This window comes from Physeter macrocephalus, chromosome 18 (assembly GCF_002837175.3).
Source record: "Physeter macrocephalus isolate SW-GA chromosome 18, ASM283717v5, whole genome shotgun sequence".
NCBI classification, from domain to species: domain Eukaryota; kingdom Metazoa; phylum Chordata; class Mammalia; order Artiodactyla; family Physeteridae; genus Physeter; species Physeter macrocephalus.
In genome coordinates, this window is record NC_041231.1 from 71,820,476 (window position 1) to 71,847,402 (window position 26,927).

The window sequence follows — 26,927 nt, forward strand, 5'->3', positions numbered from 1 at the left end:
CTGGGCCCGTGAGCCGTGGCCGCTGAGCCTGCGCTCCGCAACGGGAGAGGCCACAGCAGTGAGAGGCCCGCATACCGCAAAAAAAAAACAACAACAAATTTGCACGATTTAATGACCTAGCATGCTTCAAGTTTACAAACCACATGCAGTAATTTGTGTAACTGCCTTCTCATATTTAAACCTTTATATTCTTTTGATTTGTCCCGTTTATTATTGGTTACTAGGCAAAGAATACCTTTGTACACAGAGCTTTTTTCCCCCCTCCTTTCGACTTACTTTCTTAGAATAAGTTCCTAGGAAAGAAATTCTTAACTTTCCCTCCACTCCTTCAAACTCTAACTACTCTCTCTTCCTTTCTTTACTCCTATAACCTTGCTTCTTCAGTCTTTTTGCTTAGCCCTTTGCCTTCCCTAACATAACTGATCTCTCTCAGTTGGCTCTGTCTAGTGGTTGTTTAGGTACCGCAAAAGCTCTCTTGCTTTTAGATCCCAGCTTGACCTCACCATCCCTTTGGTGGTCCAACATTCTGCAGTGCCTTGTGAGGGCTGCTTCTTGCTCTCATTTCTAAACCCTTCCTCTTAGCACAGGGTCCACTCCACTCCTACACTGAGGTTAAAGTCAGCCAGTGATCTCTTTGTAACTTAGTCCAAAGGCTTTTTTCTTGATTTTTATCTCCCCCTGGAGCTGCTACTCTGAAAGGTCCTTCAGGTCTTTCTCTTTCTTTGCCTGCATGTGTCTCCACGCACAGTTTATCTCTTCCATAGAACTTTCTCTAAGGATTGGGATACGCCCACTCTTTTGAGTGCACATTCAACCCAGACATAGCTCCTTCCCTTTGCTCCAAAGAGCTTGTAGGCAGACAGTATTGAGAGTCTTCTACTTATAGTTTCAAAATAATCAAACCTTTGTGATAAATTTAAGGATCATAGGCCATATTGCGCCAAGTAACGGAAGATCTACAAAATGAGGTCCACAAATCGGCAGCATCAGTGTCACCTGGGAGCTTGTTAGAAATGCATAACTGTAAGCTCCACCCCAGGCCTACTAAATCAGAATCTAGATGTTTAACATGACCCCCAGGTGATTCACATGTACATTAACGTATAAGAAGCACCAGTATAGTGGACCAGTGAGTGCCTATCACTAAGAGTCTCCATCAAAAGTACTCCAAGGACCCCTTGGGAACCTCAAACCAATGACTTTCACCTTTAGTTGGGCAAAGTTTGGTGTGATGGTGATCTTGCTGTCACAGCTATCACCCTTTCATGGACAGGTGGCTAGGTGTGTGGCCTCCCTCCTTCATCATTTTAGGTACAGGTTTATCCCTCTGAAGATGCAAAAGGGTTTGAAGAGGACAATCTTTCCCAAGAAAGGAAGACTGTTCTTCAACCAAGAGCATAGGTAAGCTTATAGACTCTTTGGTAAAGTGGACACATCCTGCTAGGGGTGAGAAAAATGGTTCCTATCATCTTTTCCAACAAAAAATGTGTGTGAACAACATAGAACCAAAAGACAAGAATAGTTTATACTCTTCATTCTCTCATTCAGTAAATATTAAGCACCTACTGTGTGCCAAGCACTATTCTAGGTGAGAATAGCAGAGAAGAGCAGAGAACAAAGCAGACAAAAATCCTTGCCTTAGTGAAATTTACATTCTAGGGGGTGGAGATGGACAAGAAACAGGTATATAGTATGGAAGGTAGGGAGAGTGCTTTAAAGAAAAATAGAGTGGTGGAGCCCGCTATTTAAGGTGGGTGGTAGGGGAGGGTATCCCCAAGGTGAAGACACTTGGGAATATGGAATGTGGAGCAAGCCATCCAGATATTTGGGGGAAGAGAATTCCAAGCAGAGGAAATGGCATATACAAAGACCTTGAGGTAGGAACATGCTTGGAGTGTTCAAGGGATAGCAAAAAGGCAGTAAGTGTGGTTGGAGCAGATTAAGCAAGGAACAGTGTGGAACCAAATCATATAGGGTCTTTAAGGAGCTTGAATTTTGTGCCAAGTGTGATGGAGCCATTGCAAGATATTGATCAGAGGAGTGACATAATCTGACTGACATTCTAAAAGGCTCTCTCTCTGCTGTGTGGGGAACAGACTCTAAGGGGGCAAGAGTGGAAGCAAGAGGCCTAATAGCAGGCTGCTGTAAAGATGTGGGTGGTTTCGATTTGGGTGGTCATAGTGGTGGTGAAAAAAGGCCCAACAGTCTCAACTTCCCTAACAAAGAGTATTTTTAAAGTTATCGCTAGACAAGTAGAGTAAACTTTTTTTTTATCTTGGATGGGAAAATGGCTTAGATGTAAAAAATAAAGAGTAAGAATATTAAGGGCTTCTCTGGGTTGAACAATGTTAAGGCATCCCCTGGGAATCAGTGTTATTTAACATTTCATAAATGATTAAGAAAAAGGAATACTTTGAGACATTTCTAGGTACACAAATTATACTCTGCTTTCCACATAGGAAAATGTCAAGTCAACAGGGGGCATCTCCTGGAACATTTCTAAAGCTATGTGAATTGGCTGGAAAGTGGCAGGTCACTTGCCAGGTAGACAAGTGTAAGGCAGCTCACATAGGGGGAGACAATTCAGGTGACATCTTTAAGATAATGAACTCTGAGTTGCCAGCTGCCACCGAGGAAAGGGATCAGAAGTTGCTGTAGATTAGCCCTTCAAGACATCAGCTCTTGTAAAATCCAAAATGCCAGTAAAATTTCTGGTGGTCCAGAGTGAAGACAAAACATCAGTTTCAACAAAAACCTCAGGAAATGCCTTTTGGATCTCAGTATGCAGTGCTAGCCACCGCATCCTAAGAAAAAGAGCCAAAGAAAGGCAGCTTAAAGGATTAAAAGGATAGAGCAGCTTTTGTTTGATGGAGCAAATGCCCATAAAGGTGACTATGAGACAAGATAAGATGAAAGTCTATAAAAAGATGAGAAATTCAGAGAAAATTAAAATAGCCCTTTTCATACAATCTCATGATTGTAAAATCAGGGGACAAAAGAAGCTTGAAAATGGAGGTATTTCTGTGTAGAAAGGGGCCATCAGAGGGCATATAAAAGGTCCTTTAGACCTTCCAACATGTGGAAGGACTGTGCTAGCAGTAACCAGGAGTGGGGGTGGGGAACGATGAGCCTATCTCATCAGTCCTTCCTTGGGACAAAAACTACTCTGGACTAGGGTGTGCTCCCTGCCCACCCTCCCCGGCCCCACCTCAGTCACTGTGGTGTATAACCACAGAAACTCAAAAAGAGCAAAAAACACCAACAAGACATTCAAAGGATTCAAAATGCTAATATTAAATCTCATTCTGAGTCAAAACTAGGTTGAAAATAAATTCAAGAGCGAAGGATTTATAATTGATTAATAAGGGACATTAAGGATGTTTGAGGGTTCATCCTTAATTTTTGTGATTCATGCCTTGGAGATGCGTTATGTCCTCTCAAGAAATGTTACTTCGAGACTTCCCTGGTGGCGCAGTGGTTAAGAATCCGCCTGCCAATGCAGGGGACACGGGTTCGATCCCTAGTCTGGGAGGATCCCACATGCCGCGGAGTAACTGGGCTCGTGAGCCACAACTACTGAGCCTGCGCTCTAGAACCTGCGAGCCACAACCACTGAAGCCCGCGTACCTAGAGCCCGGGCTCCACAACAAGGGAAGCCACCGCAATGAGAAGCCCACGCACTGAAACGAAGAGTAGCCCCTTCTCGTTGCAACTAGAGAAAGCCTGTGCGCAGCAAGAAGACCCAACACAGCCAAAAACAAATAAGTAAATAAATAAATAAATAAAAAAGAAATGTTACTTTGTAGTCTGAACTGGATAGATAAAATAAGAATATTTCCTCAACAGTTTGTCAGCATCTGGGTTCTCATAGTCAGAAAGTGACAGTTATTGGTTGAAACAGAGATTTGATCATTTGAATTTCACCTACAGCACAAGTCCTTTAATAGTGATCAATTACCCGAGGAGAGCGAGGCTCTTGTGAACCAACCGTTACTCACGTGTTGAACAGTTAGCAACTCTGGGCCATCGGGTCAGTATCGATCTTCCTCCACAGATTAAAATATATCAGGGTCCGAACGGAACGGGGGAGGGGAGAAGGTAATAACTAGAGTGTCGTTGAGTTGGGAGATGTTAAAAATGGGCTGCAACCAACACATGGGCCTTTATTTTTAGGTCAAAGATTTATGTATATAAATCTATATGCTCTCTCTTTCCAAAAAATATTAGACTCAGGAACCTCATTACCCTCAAAGAAAACAGCACCCTCTCCTCCTTCCCATAGGTCCCTTTCTTTACCTGCTTCTCCTGCCTGGGTTAAGGAACTTTCAGCCCCGCCTCCCGGCTCGTCCAAGCTCCGCCTGCCCGGTTCACCTGTGTGCCCAGCCCCTGACGTTACCGTTCGGCTTCAGCGGCCTGCAGGATTCCAGCTCCCGATTGGTCTGTCTGACCACAGCCTGCGCAGCCCACCAATGGCAGCGGCGCTGGGTGGGAGGGTGCCCACATCCAAGATGGCGCCCCCGGGAGCTGGGAGAGGGTGACCGGCAGCGGGGAAGCGGCCTGGGCTGGCCCTGCGATTGCGGGGTCCTGGGGGCATCTCGCTGGGTACCCCCCTGGCCAGCCTACAAGGCCTTCCCCGGGCCGGAGCAATGGCCGCCGAGAACAGCAAGCAGTTTTGGAAGAGGAGCGCCAAGCTACCGGGGAGGTGAGCCTAGGACGCTGAGAAGAGGGGATTGGACCAAACCCTTCCAGATCCTAAGCCCTAAATCCCGCGGGCCTGGGGCGTCAGCGACCCAAGAAGCCTGGTTTGCGGAACCTGGGCGGGGGGAGCTGGGGCTGCCTGGTGGCGGGAGGACAGCTGTCAGGCAAAGGAGCGGGCACCGAGCTTTGGAGGTGGCTGGGTGTGGGAGCAGATCCGGGACTGGGGGCGTAGGGCTCTGGAGGGGCTCCCCTCGGCCGGGAGGTGGTCGGAGTTCGGGCATAGGGGACAGTGGAATTGGGTGAATAATCAGTGTCGATCCTGGGTTTGGAAGGCCATCCCCAGAGCTGCTTTTCACTTTAAACAGAACTCCTTCGTGGGGGGAGGGGGGGGTCTCCACCGCGCACAGGTGGTTGTTTTGCACGAGGATGGCCCCTTCCGTTGCTCCCCCAGCTCTGCACGTACGAATTTTTCTCCTGGACTCCCAAAAAAGTTCTGGTGGGAGCGTCTGCGGGGGGACAAGAAAAGTGAGGAAAATTCTTAAGCTCGACCTTACTTTATCTTGAGTTGGCCCTTTCCCGTTAGGAATTATTACAGGGTGACCTAGAGTTGAGAATATTTCTTTAGCGTTTTCTAAGGATTTGATCAACCCCAAGTGACCTCTTCCCCTCTGCCTGGTAATGTACTTCTTGCATTAAATTGTTTAGTAGGAGAACAGACTTTCTAAGTTACTCTCCACTCCCACCATCACCCCCTTTTTGGTATATGTTGAGTCTCTTAGCAGTTGTACATTGGTCAGTCTACTGTTGGTTTATAGTTTAAATTTGTTTGGGGGTAGTCCTAAGGAGTAAAAGGAGTGTATAATTCATTCTTAAATTTAAGATTTCTGACAGCCACAGTCTACTTGATAATGAAATTCATGTTTGGTTGTGCCCCACGTGCTACCCTTCCTTATTGATTGATTCAGGGATAATCCTTTAAACCTGTGGCTTTTTTTTTTTTTTAATAGCAAGAGAGAAATGAGCGTCAGTGGTTGCTATACAGCAGTCTTATTTTATTTAGGATCCTGTTAGATATCTGGAGATCAACTTTAAGTAATACAGGGGAATGCAGAAATAGCTTCAGGTTAAAGTGCTGTGGAATCACAGTGTTAATATTAATGCTAAAGACTTCTATGTTTTTAGATAGGCACCACTTCCTGCCAACTGATTCTTTTTCCTTCCTGGTCTAGGGAGCTCTCCAGTCTCATTAACTGCTGTTCTCTGGGGATTTCCATGGTGAGATCATTAAATTTTGACATCTGAAGGTTATAATCAGAACCTATGGGAAAACTGTTAAATCAGGAAGCAGTGTTTGAGATGTGGGACATGGCAAAGTATGTTGTGCCTACTGACTGCTGGTCGTTATTAACCGTTTTTGTTTTCATATTTCCTCTTTTGGATTGTAGAAACAGTCATCTTTTTTGCAAAGCACTACTTTTGTGAGATAGGAAGAGGAGTCTTTTCAGTTTCTTCAAGTTTCTGGCTTCCTTTTTCATTTTGAAGAGGAATATACAGGAAGAGAAGAGAGAACATTTGAGTTCTGAAAGACTTGGATTATTATGGGACTGTTATCGGTGTGATCAAGGGCAAATGATTTACTTAATCTCTTTAGGCCTCAGTTTGCTTATCTGTGAAATGAGGATAAAAGTACTTTCTTAAAGGTTCCTGTGAGTACTGAATTAAACACCGTATTTGTAAAGAACCTAGGACAGTTTTATTTAGCGCATTATAGTTGCTCGATAAATACTAGTTATTAGTATTACTGTTATTATTAGATAAAGTAAACATTTAAAAGAATGTTTCTCTGATCCTTACTCCAGTGCTAGGTATTTATTTTCATTGTTTATCTTAAGGCATTAAAATGTTGCCAAAATTCATAATAGTACCTTGCTTGTTGAAGACAAACATTGTTCAGCTGTGTGCTTTTAGCAGGGAAGCCCCAGGAGCCCCCGGTTATGGGAGAAAACTAAAGTTCTTTTAGATAGAAAGTGCTTTGATTTAAGGAAAGTATTAGGACATTTTCTCAAGAACAGAACTTTTGCATTTGTACTCTTTCAGTCATACTGAAGAAAAACTTTCTCTGGTTGGGGAAATGACACAGATAACTGTGTCTAGGTCCATGGCAACCTAGAAGTGAAACTAGTTTACTCTTTGCAAATTGAAAGGTAAAAATTCAAAGAGATGGCAGATTACCTTCAGTTTCTTTGATCATGGTCCAGCAACCTTAATTACAACAAATAGGAATTTTATGTAGTAAAATAGCCTCAAGTTCAAAATGAATTAAACATCCTTATGTAAAAATAATAGCTTTATTGAGATAATTCACATATCATAAAAATTCACCCTTTTAAAGTGTATAATTCAGTGGTATTCAGTATATTCATCTAGAGTATAAATGGTTTTGTGCAGCCATCACCACTAATTTCAAAACATTTTCATCACCCCGAAAAGAAACCTCATAGCCATTAGTAGTCACTCCCCATCCCTTCCTCCATCTGGTCCCTGGCAACCACTAATCTTTCTGTTTCTATGGATTTACCTATTCTGAACATTTCATGTAAATGGCATAATGTGATATGAAGCCTTTTGTGCCTGGTTTCTTTTATTAAGTGTAATGTTTTCAAGACTCATTCATGTTGTGGCATGTATCAGTATTTCATTCCTTTAATGGCTAAATAATATTCCTTGCATGGAAGTACCTCATTTTGTTTATCCATTCATTAGTTGATGGACATTAGGGTTGTTTCCACTTTTTGGCTATTATGAATAATGCTATGAAATTCATGTGCAGGTTTTTGTGTGAAAGTATGTTTTCTATTCTTTTGAGTATATGTAGGAGTGGAATTGCTGGGTCATATGGTATTTTGATGGAATTAAACATCTTTTTTAAGTTCTTTCAGTTATTCATAAGAGCCCCATGTACTTAATACATCAAATGGTCCTTGTGTGGATGCCTAGGAAGACAGGACATAGTATGTACCATGTAGTTAAGAATACAGACTCTGGAAACTTGAAACTAGTAGGTAAATAAGTTCTGGAGAGTTAATGGACAGCATAGTGAGTATAGTCAACAACACTCTGTTATAAACTTTAAAGTAGCTAAGAGACTAGATCTTAATTGTTCTAACCACAAAGAAGAAATGGTAATTATGTGACATGATAGAGGTGTTAGCCAATGCGACAGTGGTAATCATATTGCAGTACAGTCAGCCCTCAGTGTCTGGGGGGGGATTGGTTCCAGGACCCCTCAGATACCAAAATCTGCAGATGCTCAAGTCCTTTATATGAAATGGCAGAATGGTTGGCCCTCAATATCCGTGGGTTCCACATCCATCCGTAGATTCAGCCAACCGTGGATCAAACTTAGGAGGGCAACTGTAAGTGTACTGAACCAACAGAATGTACATCTTAAACTTACACAATGTTATATGTCAATCATATCTCCAAAAAAGGAGAAAAAACAAAAAAGAATGCAAGCTCTGGAACCTGACTGCCTGGTTTCAAATCCCAGCTCTGCCACTTTCTAACTGTGTGACCTTGGGCAGTTACTTAACCTCTTTGTGCCTTAGTTTCCTCATCTGTAAAATGGGGACAGAATGTTTACCTTATAAGGCTGTTATGAGGATTAAATGAGATAATGCATAGAAAGTACATAGAAGGTACTCACTAATATTAGCCATTATGAAAATGATAGTTGTGATTACAGTAGCTCCTATTTTTATTTGTTTCTCCTACTTGCTCTAGTTTCTGAAACTGGAATTGAGAAACTGATCAGTGGTGTGTCTGGAGCCCCCAGTGAGTCCTGGGTGGAAAAAAATACCACCTGTTGTTAATTAGGCAGAGGGTTTACGGAGGCACAGAGAAGCCTAATGCAGGGTCTCTGTGGCTGTCAGGTGTTCGTTAGCGATGAAGAGTATGATTTTGAGCAATGGTTCTCAAACTTTAATGAGACACCTGGAAGGCTCGTTAAAACATAGATTGCCAGGGCTTTCCTGGTGGCGCAGTGGTTGGGAGTCCGCCTGCCGATTCAGGGGACACGGGTTCGTGCCCCGGTCCAGGAAGATCCCACATGCCGGGGAGCGGCTAGGGCCATGAGCCATGGCCGCTGAGCCTGCGCATCCGGAGCCTGCGCTCTGCAACAGGAGAGGCCACAAAAGTGAGGGGCCCGCGTACCGCAAAAAGAAACCCCCAAAAACAAAAAAACATAGATTGCCAGGCCCCACTTCCAGAGTTTCTTTTTTTTTAAAATTAAATAATTAATTAATTTTTGGCTCCATTGCATGTTTGTTCATTGTGGTGCGTGGGCTTCTCATTGCAGTGGCTTCTCTTGTTGCGGAGCACAGGCTCTAGGGACGCGGGCTTCTGTAGCTATGGCTCAAAGGCTCTAGAGCACAGGCTCAGCGGCCGTGGCTCACGGGCTTAGCTGCTCCACGGCATGTGGGATCTTCCCGGACCAGTCCTCGAACCCATGTCTCCTACATTGGCAGACAGATTCTTAACCACTGCGCCTCCAGGGAAGCCCACTTCCAGAGTTTCCAATTCAGTAGGTCTGAGGTGGAACCTGAGAAGTTGAGCTTCTAAGAAGTTCCCAAAGGATACCGCTACTGCTAATCTGGGAGCTGCACTTTGAGAACCACTGAGAAAAGTAGCCCTGAATTAGATTGAAAGAAACCTGATTCCTAGTGCTGGATGCTTTTGCCGTATGGATACTGAACAATTTTTTTTTTTTTTTGGCCACACCATGAGGCATGTGGGATCTTAGTTCCCCGACTAGGGATCGAACCTGTGCCCCCTGCAGTAGAAGTGCGGAGTCTTAACCACTGGACTGCCAGGGAAGTCCCTGGATGCTGAACAATTAATGCATCTCTGTTTTGCTGTCTAATAGCATCTCTCACGTAACACATCCAAGCAGAACTCTTGATTTCCACATCTGCCCACTCCTGCAAAGCTGTTCTGTCCATCTCACTTAATGGCCCATTGACCAAGTTCCTCAGACCAAAAATCCTAATGTCTTTCATCCTTCTCTTTATCTTCCTGCCACATCCAGTTCATTACAAGTCCTGTGTTGGCTTGTCAAAATATATCCTGAATATGAGCGGTTCTCACCACTTCTCCCCCTACTACCAGGATCAGACTGAGTCCTCTCTTGCCTGGACCACTGCTATACCTTCCTAACTGGTCTCCCTGCTGTGAGTGGAGTCGGTGCCCCTAATCCCTATTGTTCAAGTCAGCTGTAGTTAGGAGGCTACTGCAGTTAGTAGAGGGAGAGGTTGAGAGGGCTTGGACTAGGGCAATGGCAATAAAGGACAAGTTTGGGAATATCTACAGGACTTGATAAATCATTGGATTTGAGGAGTAAGGGAGAAGGAGGTGCCAAAGAGATGTCACCTTCAGGTTTCTGGCTTGGGTGGTCAGGTAAGATTGTGGTGTCCTATCCTCAGAAAAAGCCACATTTTTGGACAACGTACTAACTACTCCATGCTCAGTTTTCTTATCTATGAAATGAGAAGTCTGGATTAAGTGAGCTCTGAGGCTCTTACCAGTTCTGACGTTGAATGTTAAACTTGCCAACTCCAACTCGTGTCACTGGATATTTCTCTTTTGCTCTGTCACTCACAAAAGCATGATTGATAGGTAAGAGTAGATTGGGGCGGGGTGGGGGGGCGCCGAAAGTGGGTTTTTCTATCTTGTGCTTTTGAAAGCAGTGTTTCACTGGCCCCACTGAACATCTGAGTGTCACGAAATTGTAGAATGTTAGAATTCCACCCTAAGAGCACTGCCAGTGAGGAAACTGAGGCCAGAGCGGGAACGTGACTTGCCCCAAAGGACACTGTAAATTTCTTGACTCCTGGTCCACACTCTGCTGCTGCTTCCTCCTTCCCTCAATCTCTGCTAAGATTTAGACACCATCTGTCCAAGCACCTCATCCAGTCCAAGGGTGTGGACGCTGCCGTTGAAAAGATGCGGATGAGACTTGGAGTAGGAGAGACAAATGTGAGCCAAAGCTGGGCTCATTTCCCACGTTCTTATTTCCAATCCTTCTGGGAAGGGCTTCTCCCTCTTTTTAAGCAAAAGTGTTTATTGTGAAAGTCAAGGAGCTCTTTTAACATTCAGTGAAGTTGAGAAAAGTGTCTAATCACTTGAATTACTTAGGAGCCCATGGATTTTTAACTGAAACCGTCTCTGTCATTTGGTCATTTTTCATAACACTAATGAATCTGATAGTAGACTCGGTGTAATGGTCCCAGCCTGTCTGGGCAGGTACATTACAACCTATTCTTAGCTTGGAAATGCTTTATTGATAAAGTCAGTGACTAGGAGATACTGAATTATCCCTGAAACAGCCAGTTCTGGAAGACTTCCATCAAGTGAGTGTGTGACCCTGCATTGATTGCCAGCATGTTTGGCTTTAAATTGGATAGCTCTGTTCCATGTTTGCTTTAGCTCCTCTGTCAGTGCTGAACAAACACCTGTTGATTTTTTCCTGCCAAACTTTTTGCACAGTTCCGACTACGTGAACCAGCTATGCCAATACATCCTTTGGTTTATTGAAGAGAACAACGGAGGTTGACCGAGATTTTTGCTTCATTTTGTCTTCGTTGTAGCACAGCCTGTGGCATTCTTTTCTCTGTGTGTGCAGTGTGATTTCTCTGAGAGGCAGTGTGATTGCCTCTTGTTTTTAGGTCTAGCTAGACAAGAGTCAGCTTAAACAGAGGCCTGGGTTTTGTATAGTTCCAGCCTTGACTCACTAAGGATTGTTAAGTGCCTGCTGGTGTGTGTCATGCTCTGCCAGGTGGTGAGGGGACTACAGAAAAAGACATGGTGCCACCACTGCTCAGTAGAAGCTGAGAATCTCCTTGGCAGCACAGCTTCCCCTGGTGAGGATGCTGCGTATTATTGCCTTTCCAGTTTTTCCACTTAACATATGTTACTTTTGTAATCAGAAAAACTTAAACGCAGAGCTGGGTAAAAACACATTGTTGAGTGAGAAAAGCAAGACCTAGACCAATATGTACATGTAGTCTTTTATGTAAAGTTTTAAAACATAAAAAAGATACTATATGTTGTTTATGGATACATGAATATATGTAAAAGTATAAAAGCAGATGGGAAGGATTTTGTACCCACTTCAGGGTAGTGGTTATCTCTTGGGGAGGCAGGGGAATGGGTCTGGGGACTGCAACTGGGACTTCAGGAGTCTCTCTAACGCTTTATTTTCTAAAAAAAAGAAATGTGACAAGTGCTAATATTTATTAAGTCAGAGTGATGGGTTCATGGATGTTATATCTTTCTCTGTACTTTTCTTTGTGTTTGAAAATGTGAATTAAATGCCTTTTACATTTGTGGTAGAGCAAATGTTTTTTAAATTTGTGTTGGAGAAATCAGCCAGCCAGCCATGAAATTAAGTAGTATTTAAAGTAGCATTTATGATTTAGCGTCAAAGTAAGTCATAAATACAGTATGATGTCATTTATATAAAGTCTTTAAAACATGCAAAGCAACACTATATATTGTTTAGGGATACATACATAGAAAATGTAAAAACAAAAATGAGGGTGAAAAACGCCAGATTCAATAAAATGGTTTCCTAGGAGGGGAGGAAGGGTTGTGCTGGGGTTTCAACACCATAATGTCTTATTTCTTTTCTTTTTTTTTGGCTGTGCCACGCGGCATGTGGGATCTTAGTTCCCTGACCAGGGATCAAACCCACGTCCCCTGCATTGGAAGCACAGAGTCTTAACCACTGAACTGCCAGGGAAGTCCGATAATGTCTTATTTCTTATGTAGGTGTTAAGCACCTACCTGGGCGTACCCTATATTATGATCTAAATCTAGTTTATTTTTAAAAATAGCTTATTTTTTTTAAAAGCAATATAAGCCCTGATGTCTGCATTTTAGGGAATCAGAGAAGGAATGGGTTAGTGGATGCTCAGAGAAGGTCTCATGGGGCAGTGGGTGTAGAATTTGAAGGAGTATTTTAGGATGGATAAGATTTTGAAAATAGCATAGGCAGAAGAGCCCAGTTTAGTATTTAAGGTGTTTTGGAAGGTGGAGTGGAGACCAGCCTGCTCTAGAGTTGAGTTTGGGTTTGGGAGGAGTGGATGGTACAGGTTGATAGGTGAATTATACATGCCAGGAAATTGAGCACCTTAATCACCAGGCTCTTTCCGTCTGTCTTCATTTAGTCTCTGTGATCATCTGGGCTTCTCTTCTTTTTCTAACTTCTTGCTTCTCCTTTTTGAGATTCAGTAAACTGATAAATTATACAAAGTGTTCCCGGCACAGATACATCATGGTTTAGTTCAAGAATATGTTAACAAGTTCAATTTATGCTCTGATACCTTTGCTGATGAAGTGCATCATTTATCTTGGCCTTTCTGGCTGTGCCAGCTGGCATCTTTAAAAAATAGCCTACCATGATTTTAAGATCCCTTTCCTGGATGGTAATTGATGGCCTTTGGCCTTTAAACCTGCACAATTAGGATTGTTTTTTTTCTGCATGGATTACTGGCAGGTGGTAATACTCATTTATGGAGAGAACCTAAGGATTCTCCCATATTTTTCTACTCAGTCACCCAACCCAACTTGCCCATTGAGATCTTCCTGCAAAGTTTATTCTCTGATCGTTTGTATTTTACTAACATAGAAGCTTATGGACTTGGAGAGTTCAGGTGTACGCAAGAGTATTTGCAAACATTAAAATAGAAATCAGTGGCCCTTTGGGTTTTCTAGTTTGTTTGTGCTTTTTGTTTTGTCTGAGCTTTCTCTCTCTAAGCCAAACTTTCCTGTATTCTTTAATCCCTCGTATTTTCTCTCTTCTTTTCCTCTGCCTAGGAAACTCTATAAATACATTCAAGTAGTACTGTTTGTATTTCTGTGGTCCTACATGTGATGGTTAATTTACAAATTACTTAACCTTCCAGAGAAGTTTAGGGAGTAGGGATTCTTACAACTAAAAAGGTCAGGGACATAGTCATAACTAAAGATTGTACACAAGAATATTCCCTTTGGGGAACCTCTGGCCCTGTTGGTGGGAATGTAAATTGATACAGCCACTGTGGAGAACAGTATGGATGTTCCTTAAAAACTAAATATAGAACTACCATACAACCCAGCAATCCCACTACTGGGCATATACCCTGAGAAAACCATAATTCAAAAAGAGTTATGTACCACAATGTTCATTGCACCTCTATTTACAATAGCCAGGACATGGAAGCAACCTAAGTGTCCATCAACAGATGAATGGATAAAAAAGATGTTGCACATATATACAATGGAATATTACTAAGCCATAAAAGCAAACGAAATTGAGTTATTTGTACTGAGGTGGATGGACCTATAGTCTGTCATACAGAGTGAAGTTAGTCAGAAAGAGAAAAACAAATACCGCATGCTAACACAATAAAGACGCAGACGTAGGGAATGGACTTGAAGACATGGGGAGGGGGAAGGGTAAGCTGGGAGGAAGTGAGAGAGTGGCATGGATTTATATATACTACCAAATGTAAAATAGATAGCTAGTGGGAAGCAGCCACATAGCAAAGGGAGATCAGCTCCATGCTGTGTGACCACCTACAGGGGTGGGATAGGGAGGGTGGGAGGGAGACAGAAGAGGGAGGAGATATGGGGATATATGTATATGTATAGCTGATTCACTTTGTTATACAGCAGAAACTAACACACCATTGTAAAGCAGTTATACTCCAATGAAGATGTTTAAAAAAATAAAGAATATTCCCTTTGGAATCTTAGTAGAAATCAATGTGAATTGGCTACATTTTTATTTAAAAGCAACTTTAGGATCACATCTGTTATGTCAAAGTAGGTACTTGGTAAACTTGTTCTATTTTCTAAATGTTAGGTAAGGAATAAATTACGAAAATTGGAAGGAGGAAGAAAACCAACATTTCTTAAGCGCTGAGTGTGTGCCAGGCAGCGTTCACCTCACCACTTGCTAGTGTTACTACCTGCAGGAACTGTGCTGAAGGGCTTTTTACACATTATCCCATTTAAACCTCCCAACCCTCTTAAGATTGCTTAATTTATTTCTTAAAAAGGTGATAATGTACGCAGTACTAATTCAAAAAGGTACAAAAAGGTTTGCACTGAAAACTAAGTCTCTGTCACAGGGCCCTCCAGTCATCAGTTCCACTTCCATACCACTGCTACTGGTGTCTTGTGTGTTCTTTCAGAGATACTCTATAAATACATAGACATAGTCATATATAATTATGTGGATATATTTTATTTTAAAGATTTTTACAAAAATGGAAGTATTATGCATATAATTCTGCATCTTTTTTCTTAAAAAAAATAAATAAATTTATTTATTTATTTATTTTTGGCTGTATTGAGTCTTCGTTGCTGCATGCGGGCTTTCTCTAGCTGCGGAGAGCGAGGGCTACTCTTCATTGTGGTGCACGGGCTTCTCATTGCAGTGGCTTCTCTTGTTGTGGAGCACAGGCTCTAGGGTGCGCGGGCTTCAGTAGTTGTGGCACATGGGCTCAGTAGTTGTGGCTTGCGGGCTCTAGAGTGCAGGCTCAGTAGATGTGGCACATGGGCTCAGTTGCTCTGCAGCATGTGGGATCTTCCCAGACCAGGGGTCGAACCCATGTCCCCTGCATTGGCAGGCGGATTCTCAACCACTGCACCACCAGGGAAGAGCCCCTCTGCATCTTTTTTCAATGAATGTTTCATGTCAGTGGATATAGAACTGCCTAATTCTTTTTAACAGATGTACTGTAATTTATTTAACCAGCCCCATTGATAATAATCCTTTTTCTTTTAATAAGAAAGTTTAGCCCATTTATATTTATTGGAAAGACTGATATATTTGGTTTTAGTTCCATTTTTAATATTTTCTTTTAAAAAAATCTTTCACTATCAGGACAGTACTTGCTTTGGGAGGTGGATGTGCGTGTGTATATTCTGATGATTTGAAAGGTTTATCTTTTTATTCTAGTGATTGCGTATAACTTTTTACCATATTTCTTCAGACAGTATCTGTTGACTCCCTGCCATGAGTAATGATGAAATTAGTAGTTATATTTCCTGCCTCCTCCTCACTTGCTTTTAGTTGATTATATTATTTTTCTTAGTTTTATTTTATATCTTGAAACATACTTATACCTATATTACTTGAGCTATCAGCTTTAAATATCTTTTGAGCCTTGTCAGTAAAAGATGAGGAAATCAGTCTACTTATTTCAATCTACTTTTTCCTCCATCCCACTTTAACATTTGCCAATTACATTATTTTTACATTCTCTTCTGCAACCATAAAGCCTCAAATTTAAGACTCAGGCTTAAGGTAAAATCAATTAAATGCTCTCCATCAGTCCTTTTGCCATAGTTTCTCCATTTATTTCATTATTAATAGAAGTTTTTCCTCTAGTAGTTTCTTCAGGAAGGAGTCAGGGAGACCATATTCCCTGAGTTCTTACATATTGAAACATGTTTTTCTGTCACCTTTGTACTTAACAGTTTGGCTTGATGAACAATTATTTTCAGGTCACTCTTTTTTTCTTTTTTTTAAAACTGTGAACTACTACAGAAAAGGACATGAAACAATTGTTTGGTATAATACTTGATAAATAACCTCAAAGTGAACACCCCAGAATCCTCCTGTGTCTGTTCTCTCTCACACCTCCTTCCTTCCTCCCAGTGATAACCACGTCATTTTATGTTAATCACTCCTTGCTTTCTTTATAGTGTTACTACTATGGATGCATCCCTAAACAACAGAAATCATTTTTGTCAGTTTCTGAAGTGTGTATATATATATATATATATATATATATAATTATACATTATCTACTCTTTTATTCTTTGCTTTTTTGCTCAACATGACATTTGTAAGATCCATTCACATTACTTTCAGCCTTACTCCATTTATTTACGTTGCTGTAAAGTATTCTATTATGTGAACACATGACAGTTTATTTCTCTGTTGATAGACACTTGGGTTATTTCTAGTTTGGGGCTAAAAGGATCCATAATGCTATGGACACTTTTATATGTATCTCTTGATACACATATCTATATATTTCTCTAAAGATATATATTTGGGAGTGAAAATACTGGGTCTTAGGGTATGCATATTTTGTTCTTCCTAGATACAGCCAAACTTTTTTGAAGTGGTCGTATCTCTTTATACCCCTACCAGCGGTGTGTGAGAGTCCCGTGGGTCACCCTACTTTTGATTTGTGATGTTGCTTCACTGTCTTGTAGTCCAAGTGGTCCTTTGGGGTAGGTGATATTCCAATTTTATAGATGAGAAAGCATATTCAAAGTGGTCAGGTAATTTAATGCAAGTTTATAGAGATAGTAGATGCCACAACTGGCATTTGAACTCTGTTCTCTCCAACTCTAAAGCCTTTCCATGCTGCCTTCTTTACAGATAGAACTTCCTGACAGTCAGTTACGTAGGGCACTGAAACCTCACCAGGGAAGATGAACATTTTTTTTTAAAGAGTAGGGTGCTATCCTTTGGCTTGGGTATAGTTGTTCTTGGAGGCAACCTGCTTCTCAAAGTCCCTTCCAATGTTGTGATTCAGGTGGTACTCACCCAACATATTTACTTTCCTGACAACTTGCTTCTTCCTTTTTTCCTTGCTTTTAGCATCCAACCCGTGTATGGAGCACAGCACCCTCCTTTGGACCCTCGGCTCACCAAAAAGTAAGTCAAGATATTTTTCCTTTCATGCATGTACTTCTCCTAAAACCCCGAAACCCTCCCCTACTTTGTTGAAATGACAGTTTCCACTTGGACCTTTTCTAGCGTCTCCTCTGCTCTATTTTGGATCAGAAGATGAGCAATCTTCTTACCTCTAAGCAGTACATTATTAAGTGGAAAATTAACTTACATCAGAGATTTTTTTCTTATTTTGGAAGCTGGTATTTGTAGGGGTTTGGTGTTGGATTCTCTGTTCCATGAGAAGGTCTTTATTGATTAAATATTGTCCTGAAATTGAATGAGTGATGACCTTCTTCTGGTTTCTGGGGCCCATTGCTTCTGAATATATATATATAGGTCTGCCCTCTTCCTTATTCTCTGAGAATTGAGGCAAATAGAACATAACTGTGGGGCTGGCAGTTTTCAGGTCCTCTTTCTCTTTGACACACTCAAGGAAACCCAGCCAGACAATGGAGTTAAAAGCTCCCTGGAGACTATTTCTTTTTTTTCTTTTCTCTTTTTTTTTTTTTAAATCCCACTCCACCCCCTGTCCTGAAGGCTGTTTCTTCTAGTAAAGTTCTAGTAAATTATTTTCTAACACAACAGAGACCCTAATTAAATCCAATATATGTGGGTGTGTATTTGTACCCCCAATTATCGCTTTATCACATCTTTCTCTCATAGGCCATCATTCAGCCACCATAAATTTAAATGAGGAGATGGGTCGTCTTCTTGCATGTTCTAAGAACTTTTGCCTCTATCTTTGAGCAGGCTTAATCTTAGAGACTTATTTGTAGGAAAGTTGTTGCTTGTAGTGAAAGCTGAATGATTTGAGAGGTATAGGAGACCTAGGTTCTCATCCTTCGGGGGCCTGTGTGATAATATCTACCCTTTCTTTCTTCATAGTCAACGGGGAAGTAAAGATAATGTACATTTAAATATTTTGAATACCTAGAAAAATACCTTATCAAATATGCATTATCAATATTTTAATATTCTTTTAATAACTTAATGTGTGGTGAACTTTCTGTAATTCTACCAACTCATTCTTTTTGCAATTTGGCCAATGTGTAGAAGGTACAGTCTTCTGAATTACTATAGAGGCATGACTGCTGTTCATTTCTGTAAAATGCACAATTTTTATATCAGGAACTGCTAGAGTGTAAGCTCTCTGTTCACCACTGTACCCTTAGCACCTAGACCAGCAGGTTGCACATAGTAGGCACTGAGTAAATATTTATGGAATGAAGGAATGAAGTCCCTGCATTTACTTAGACAATGGGTTTTTCTTTAACGTTTCTTAGTATGTACCTTGTATTAGATCTTCTTAAGGGGAAACGTTTTCTGTGGTATTTTTGTGATATTTTCATTAAGTGTAATGAATTTTATTTCCTTGTTTTACCATCCGTGGACTCTCTGGTCTGTTGGCCAGTGTAACAGGCACTGTTAATTACCTTCCCAACAGTCTTCCCTGCACCTGCTTCGTCCTTGCTCAGGAACCACAGTTCTATTCAGTTCTTGAGCAGGTGACAGTGTACTTAGAGTAGGTATCTGGGTTAGTTTAAGCCTTTTATAATAATTCCTTGGTAATAACCAGTGACTGGTCTATGATGGGCTCATCTCATTGGTTCTGGCCAATGAGATGTAAAAGAAAGTCTCCTGAAGGAGAGTTCTTGGAAGGATTTTCTTTTTTTTGACCAGAGAGAGATCATTTTGTGAAGAAAGCTGCGTTTTGCCTCCACTCACATTTCCTGCTTTTCAATGTGGTAGTGTGAAAATGAGATGCGAGGGACTTCCCTGGTGGCACAGTGATTAAGAATCCGCCTGCCAATGCAGGGGACACAGGTTTGAGCCCTGGTCTGGGAAGATCCCACATGCCGCGGAGCAACTAAGCCCGTGCGCCACAACTACTGAGCCTGCACTCTAGAGCCCACGAGCCACACTGCTGAGCCTGCATGCCACAACTGCTGAGCCCATGTGCCACAACTACTGAAGCCCGTGCGCCTAGAGCCCATGCTTCTCAACAAGAGAAGCCACCACAATGAGAAGCCCGCACGCTGCAACGAAGAGTAGCCCCTGCTCGCCACAACTAGAGAAAGGCCACGCACAGCAACGAAAACCAAACGCAGCCAAAAATAAATAAATTAATTAAAAAAAAAAAAAAAAGAAAATGAGATGCAAAGAACTGTAACAGTTAACTTGTACCCTGAGGGAAAGACAAGAGAATTGCAGAGACACCAGCTCAGTGCCCTGACATCATGGTCTTTACAACTTAAGCGTCATAGTTGAGTATTCTGTTCCTTGTAGCCAGTTCTGTTCGCAGCCAGGATTTGTTGATTGGTAATAGATCCATTACAGCATAATTTATAATGGCCTTTGATAAACACATGGCTAACGTAAAATCTGCCATCCACCTGTACATAAGGCAGTGGGATGTACTATCCTATTTTATGTTTGGGTCAGAGTCACCATACCTACTCTGCATCTGTCATCAACTGAGTTTTCCCTGATTCTGTATTTAGGGCAGGTCTTGAGGAATATCACCATATCCCAAACTGCCAAGGCAAACTTTATATACTCTTGTTTTTCCCACCTATTTTTATTTTATTTTTAATTTATTTTTATGTTCATTTTTTGGCTCCGCCGCAGCATGCAGGATCTTAGTTCCCCGACCAGGGATCAAACCCACACCCCCTGCAGTGGAAGCACGGAGTGTTAACCACTGGACCACCAGGGAAGTTCCTTTTTCCCACCTATTAATGATATAAAACCATGAATGTTTCCACTGGTCATTCAGCAGAGTTGCATTCATACTTTCAGTAGAAGTAGTTATTTAGCTCTGCAATTTGGGAGGAATATAATTGTCACTGAATAAATTGCATCCCTTTTTCGTGCATGTGGTGGTTTGGTATTACCACTCTACAATCTGGGACAACATCTAGGTCTGCACTGGACCATTTTACAATTCCAGATTGTTACTATAAAACATTTATTGCCCTTATTTGAGTACCTTTGTTGGGACATTTTTATTACTTTCTCCGCTACCTGATTACCATTCCACTTCTGGCTACCATTAATTACTGTGTGGTTAATCCTCATCACAGCAGAAGCCTTTACATTGGGTCTCCAATCATCTAAACTGCACGAGCACAGCAAGTCATTACCCGTCTGTGTATATTGACTTCCATTTGCCACATTATTACCATTAGTGATAATATTGCCTGCAGTAATTTTTATAGCTCAGATAAAACTAGTCTTACCGCAGAGCAGCCCCATTGGCCACTTGATGGTATGATAAACTTCTAAATTTATTGTTTTCTGAATTGATATCCTAGTTCTGAGTTATAAATCTAGTTCATGTGCAACCACACTAGTCATTGATATGTCTGGATTTAGCATATTTCCCACTTGCTTCACACCCCTTACCAGTGTCAAACGTTATTTTTCTAAATAAATTTGTGTTGTATTTCTATTAAGTGAACAGCCGTCTCAGTAAAACAACATAGTATTAATCAAATCACAGAATGATTGATCTTTTGTTTCCTAACCCATATAACAAACAAACTATAATTTGGCATACAGATGTAAGGAGGTATGGTGAAGGTGTCTATGCGAGGCCAGGTTGGTTGTAACTTTGATATAGTGCTGTTTAAGTAATTTTGGTTAAACTTCCAGCCACACTGTGGCATTATTGTGCCTCAGGTTAGTTATAGATTAGTTGGGACCATGTTAAAATTAGGCAGTCTATAAGCCAGAGGCACCCCCAGCTAGAATTACTTGGATTAATATTTTACTGACACTCACCATGGCCCATCTCTTGGTGTGGTATTTTTTGTTTGTTTGTTTGTTTTTTAAATTTATTATTATTTTTGACTGCATTGGGTCTTTGTTGCTGCGCACGGACTTTCTCCAGTTGCAACGAGGGGGGCTACTCTTCGTTGCGGTGCATGGGCTTCTCATTGCCGTGGCTTCTCTTGCTGCGGAGCACGGACTCCAGAGCGCAGGCTCAGTAGTTGTGGCTCGCAGGCTTAGTTGCTCCGCGGCGTGTGGGATCTTCCCGGACCAGGGCTTGAACCCATGTCCCCTGCACTGGCAGGCAGATCCTTAACCACTGTGCCACCAGGGAAGCCCCAAGGTGCAGCGTTTTGATCCACTCCAGGGTGTGCATATGCTTCACCCAATGTTAGACTAATAGCGTCTAGTCAATTCTTTGACCTGAGTTAAAATTCAGCTTCTTGATTCATGGTTTATTTAAAGAATTCTTAAGACATCCAGAGGGTATTTAAGAAACATCAACCAAGGGAAAAAAAAAATAACCTTGGCATCCAAAGTACTCTATATCACTCCATTGGAATCGTAGTGTGCAATCTTGAGGTACACGTGGTCTCTAAGGAGGAAAACAATAACAATAGCCACATACTCCTGTGCAGCATTTTTTTGATGGCACATCTTTCTTACACATCCGCCTGTTTGTTCTTGACAGTGAACCCACTGAGGTGAGTACTGCAGGTTGTGGATCCTGGATCCCCTTTCACAGAGGAGAAGCATAGTGATGAATCCAGAACATACAGCTTCAAGAGGTCTGCAGAGAAGTAATTTGCCTCTGGCTCATGGATTTTTTTTTTTTTTTAATATTTCCAGATGCTTTTTTTTAAAAAAACATCTTTATTGGGGTATAATTGCTTTACTGGCTCATGGATTTTTGACATGCAGATTTTTGCGTTGCATTGCCTCAGTTTTGTTTTCTTTGATTTGGGCTCTTGTTCATTTTTTTTTTTTTTTTTTTTCGGTATGCGGGCCTCTCACTGTTGTGGCCTCTCCCGTTGCGGAGCGCAGGCTCCGGACGCACAGGCTCAGCGGCCATGGCTCACGGGCCCAGCCGCTCCACGGCATGTGGGATCTTCCCGGACGGGGGCACGGTTCATTTTTGATTGTTCATTCAGTACTCTTACTTTGGGGATTGACAAAAGCCAACAAAACAACCTTTTCCAGTGATTAATAAAAATAATATGCTCATTGTAGAAAACATGAATAATTCAGAGAAGTATAAAAATTAAATTTATCACCTATAATTCCATAGCCCAGAGATAAGCAATGTTAACATTTTGATGCATTTTATTCCTGGTCTTTTCTGTGCATATACTTTCTAAGAAATATAGAGATCATAAAAAATATATAATTTTGGTTCCATTTTCACTTTCTTGAGATCATTTTCTAGTGTTATTAAATAGCCTTCAAGATGTGATTTTCGATAAGCAGTATAGCATTCCATCTGGTGGCTGAAACATAATATATTTCATCATTTGCAATTTCTAGATGTTTATGTTGTTTGCAGTGTTTAACCAAAATAAATAATACCATTATAAACTGTTTTAGATCACCTTTGTTTGAGTCTCTGATTATTTTCTTATGGTCAGAAATTATGAATCATTTTCAGGCTCATGGTGTGTATGTTGCCAGATTGTTTTCCAGAAGGTGGTACAACATACACCCCCACCTGCAGTATTAGAGAGCTGGTCTCACAACACCTTAGTTAGCACCAAAGAGGATGCATCTTTAAATCTTTACTGATTTAGTGGGTGGAGGATGGTATCTTGTTTCCTTCACGTTTGAACTGTTACTTCTTGTAATCTTATGTTATCTCCTGCATCCTGAGTGATAGAGTGATATATTTTCCTTTACTCTGTGCGAGACTAGTGTTTGAAAATATGCCTCAGTGATATCTTTTTTGGATCTTTTTTGGTGTTAATAATAGGGACTTTCCGTTGAGCTGTATGAGTCATGAGTCTGTATTTATCAGTGTTAGGAACAATTATCTTTCAGAATAACTATTGGACTTATCTAGGGAGATGGGATGGGTATTAGACCACCCACCTCTACCCAAAGGAAAGAAGCATCTCTCAGAAATGGGGGAATTCAGCTCTTCCAGCAGAGCCTTGTTTTTAGTCTAGAGTTGCCCTGCCTTGCTGAGGGAAACAGTGAGGCATTTTAATGATGTTTTTACCCCTCGCATTCCAGTCCTCAGGGATGCTAATTAAGACTGAATTAGAAATGTCCCAACTGCCTAGCCCCTGGAACCAGAATATGGGCCCCCAGACCTTAAGGGGTTCACAGAGAGGAAAAGTTCAGGGGGATTTCCCTGGCGGTCCAGAGGTTAAGACTCCACACTTCCACTGCAGGGGGCACGGGCTCGATCCCTGGTCAGGGAACTAAGATCCCACAAGCCGCATGGTGCAGCCAAAAAAAAAAAAGAAGAGGAAAAGTGCAGGAAAGTAGAACAGGTCTACATCAGCGGTCCCCAGCCTTTTTGGCACCAGGGACTGGTTTCATGGAAGACAGTCTTTCCATGGACTGGGGGGCAGCGTGGGGAGATGGTTTGGGGGTGATTCAAGCGCATTACATTTATTGTGCACTTTATTTCTATTATTCAGTCATGTACTGTCTCCACGATTTTTTTGCTGTATTCTACACTATTATTTATTAAATACATTTGAAAAAATAAACTCGTATGTACTCAGTTAGATTTATTTTTAAAATAAACCTTATTAGTTTCCTAAGTGGAAAACCAGTATCATCTGCCAAAAACAGAAAGTAACCTTAAAAATAAATTCAGTGAAACACAAAACAATCTTATTAATTAAATTCTAAGCCAGATTCTGTTCTTACAAAATGTTGATCCTGAGACTGCCCTCACTTTGTTAAAAAATAGTCGTAAAGACAGAGTGGCAGCAAACTCAGATCTCTCCTCAAGGGCAGCAGGACTTTAACAGAATAAAGAGGGAACAACTTGTTCATTTTGGAACTCAGCATTTCATAATACATGTGGGCTACCTAAAATTGTCTCTTGTTCTACCAGTAGTTGATGTCCTGCTTTAAAAAATAGTTCAGGTTATGTTGTCATAACAGATTAACTCTGAAATCTCAGTGGATTGACACAACAAAGGCTGATTTCTCACTCACACCACCTGTCCAAAGTAGAGTCAGGTGGGTGTGGAGGGCAGGCTCTGTTCCACGTAGTCACTCTGTTATCCAGGCTGAGGGGAGCGCCACCATTGGAGTTGTCATGATAGAAGAAAGCTTATAGAGAACTCACACCTGTTCTTTTATACTTTGGCTCCGAAGGGACTGCCTCATTTCTCTCCTTAGCCCGTTGGCCAGAACTAGTCAAATAGCGTCACCTAAGTGCGGGGGGGGCTGGAAAGTATAGAGGAGCACATGGAATATTTGGAGAGCGTTGCTGTCCTTGTTTCGTCTGGCTCTGCAGCATAGGGGTGGTCTGGATGCATCAGATGAGGAATGGAAATGGATATTTTTTGTTTGAAGAAGGTAATGATTGTGCATGAGATAGTTTATAATACTGTTAATATTATATTAAGCAAGTGAAGATGGTCAGATGTGTCAGACCATTCCTTCGTAACGGTGTCTCCTTTCTTAAAGCTTCATTAAAGAACGGTCAAAAGTCAGCACGGTTCCTCTGAAGAATAAGAAGGCCTCCAGTTTTCATGAGTTTGCCCAGAACACCAGTGATGCTTGGGACATTGGCGATGATGAGGAAGAGGACTTTTCCTCCCCTTCTTTCCAAACTCTGAACTCAAAAGTTGCTTTGGCAACTGCTGCCCAAGTGTTAGAAAACCATAGCAAGCTGAGGGTGAAACCAGAACGGTCCCAGTCAACGACATCCGATGTTCCTGCCAGCTACAAGGTCATAAAGTCCAGCAGTGACGCCCAGCTGTCCAGAAATTCCAGTAAGTCTGTCCAGCTCCCCTCCTTAGGCCCAGCCTCTTCAGCAGAGTGCATTTTAAATAAAAACAGTTTTTTTTAGGGCCTCCCTCAGATCTTCCACTGGATGATAAATAGGCGAGCTCAAGCCTGAGGGACATCAGTGAGCCTACCTGGTCCTGAGCTGTACTTGCACCTCCCACCTGGATGGCTGGCTGGCCCTGGGACCCGGGGTTTCACTTCCTGACACCTGAGTGTTGCCTGCCACTCTCTTCTTCCTTTACCTGTGGTGGGGTCCAAAACTTCTGTGGTTTGGTTGCTTCACACTGCTTTAGGCCTGGTCAGGTTGAAGACACTTGACTATATGTAGTTACGGTTGTTAGTGGCTGAATTTCACAAATGTTTGGCACTGTTGGTTGACCTCCTCAGCTGTGGGGAACAGCCACTAGCATAGGTTGTCTTTTTCCTGTTCCTGAGGTACGGAGTCCCTGTGTCGCGGCTCCCTGCCCACCAGGTTGGGTGGGGCGGGAGGAGATACCCCTTCTTTTCAGGAAACTGGCAGCAGTAACTGGTTGAGATGATGGTGGTTATATCAGATGTTTGGGGATGCCCGGTGTACTCTTTTAAGTATCCATTGCTGTATTTAATGTTGCCCTGAAGGGTTGAGCTGGAGGGGGAAGTGCCCTCAAGCTAGTGAAAGTTAAAACCGCTGACTGGTAAAGGATGAAAAGGAAGTAGAATGTCAGAGCCCTGGCGCGTGTCCTGGCTCATGTTTGAAGAGAACTTCTTTTACAGTTTCAGACTAAGGTTGTGGTCAGGAAATTAGGCTGAAAGGCCTTTAAAATCATTCCAGAGTCACTTTCCGTTGCTGATTCAGGCCCCAGCTCGAACCTTCAATGACGTGCCCAGGACAGGCATTCAGTGTCCATTGACCGGGTGGCCACAGCTGCAGGCTGTGGAAAGTGTCTTCACACGTGATTGAGGGTCTCCACAGGGTCCCAGTGTGAGGGAAGGCCCCACCACAATCCCTAATGAGCTGTCCTTGTGCAGCCAGGACTGCCCAGAGCATTCCTGTTATGAGGTTCCCTCCTGGGAGCATCTGTCTGTCAGTCAGTGCTTCCGAAAGTGCACACTGGTCTGAGCTCTGCAGCGTGTGGTCTGCGTTTTCTAGGCCCCGTGTTACACTAGGCATCCGAGCCTAGTACTCCGTGGCAGTTGTTTCTGTAAACCTTCTTGTCATGCTGGTTGATGAGTATTCACTGTTTTATTCTTGTTGTGACTACTGCTTTTTAAGGCCCTAATATGTAAAGAATATGAAACAGTCATGAAAGGACAGTCAGAATTTAAAACTGAGTTTCATTTGGGGTAGTAAAATAAATAAGGGTTTTGGAGTCAGGCAGACCTAAGGTGGTATCTCAGCTCTCTCTTGCAAATTGCGTAACCTCTCTGAGCTACAGTTTCCTAATCTCTAAAATAGTGATAAATTCCTACCGTATGTTGTAAGGATCAAATGAGAGGTCATATGTAACTGTGACCAGCACAGTGCCTTAATAAGCGTTCAATAAACATTAGTCCTATACTGCTCATTTCTCCTACCTACCATCTAGTTTAGAAGTAACTGGAACTGGACGCAGAGTTCAGCTTGAGTCTGTGTTCCTGTTATTTCAATTAGAGAAATGTGATTGGCTGGTGAGAAATATGGGAGCACAGAGGAGCCTGCCTTAGGCCAGAGCCTCTCACCCGTGTGCAGGGCACAACTAGTGGGCCAAGAACAGGTGAGAGTTGTGCCAGA

The 26,927-nt window shown here is 42.0% G+C and overlaps 1 protein-coding gene across 1 annotated transcript in view; it reads left to right on the forward strand.

Moving 5' to 3' along the window:
* The first annotated feature begins 3,822 nt into the window (after nucleotides 1–3,822).
* Nucleotides 3,823–26,927, forward strand: part of TBC1D22B (TBC1 domain family member 22B) — a 66,377-nt gene continuing 43,272 nt past the window's right edge. The window contains exons 1-4 of the mRNA XM_028478850.2: nucleotides 3,823–4,030; nucleotides 4,283–4,702; nucleotides 17,363–17,419; nucleotides 24,854–25,161. Coding sequence (XP_028334651.1) covers nucleotides 4,647–4,702; nucleotides 17,363–17,419; nucleotides 24,854–25,161 — 421 coding nt within the window. The 5' untranslated portion in view covers nucleotides 3,823–4,030; nucleotides 4,283–4,646. The remainder of the gene's footprint in view (nucleotides 4,031–4,282; nucleotides 4,703–17,362; nucleotides 17,420–24,853; nucleotides 25,162–26,927) is intronic.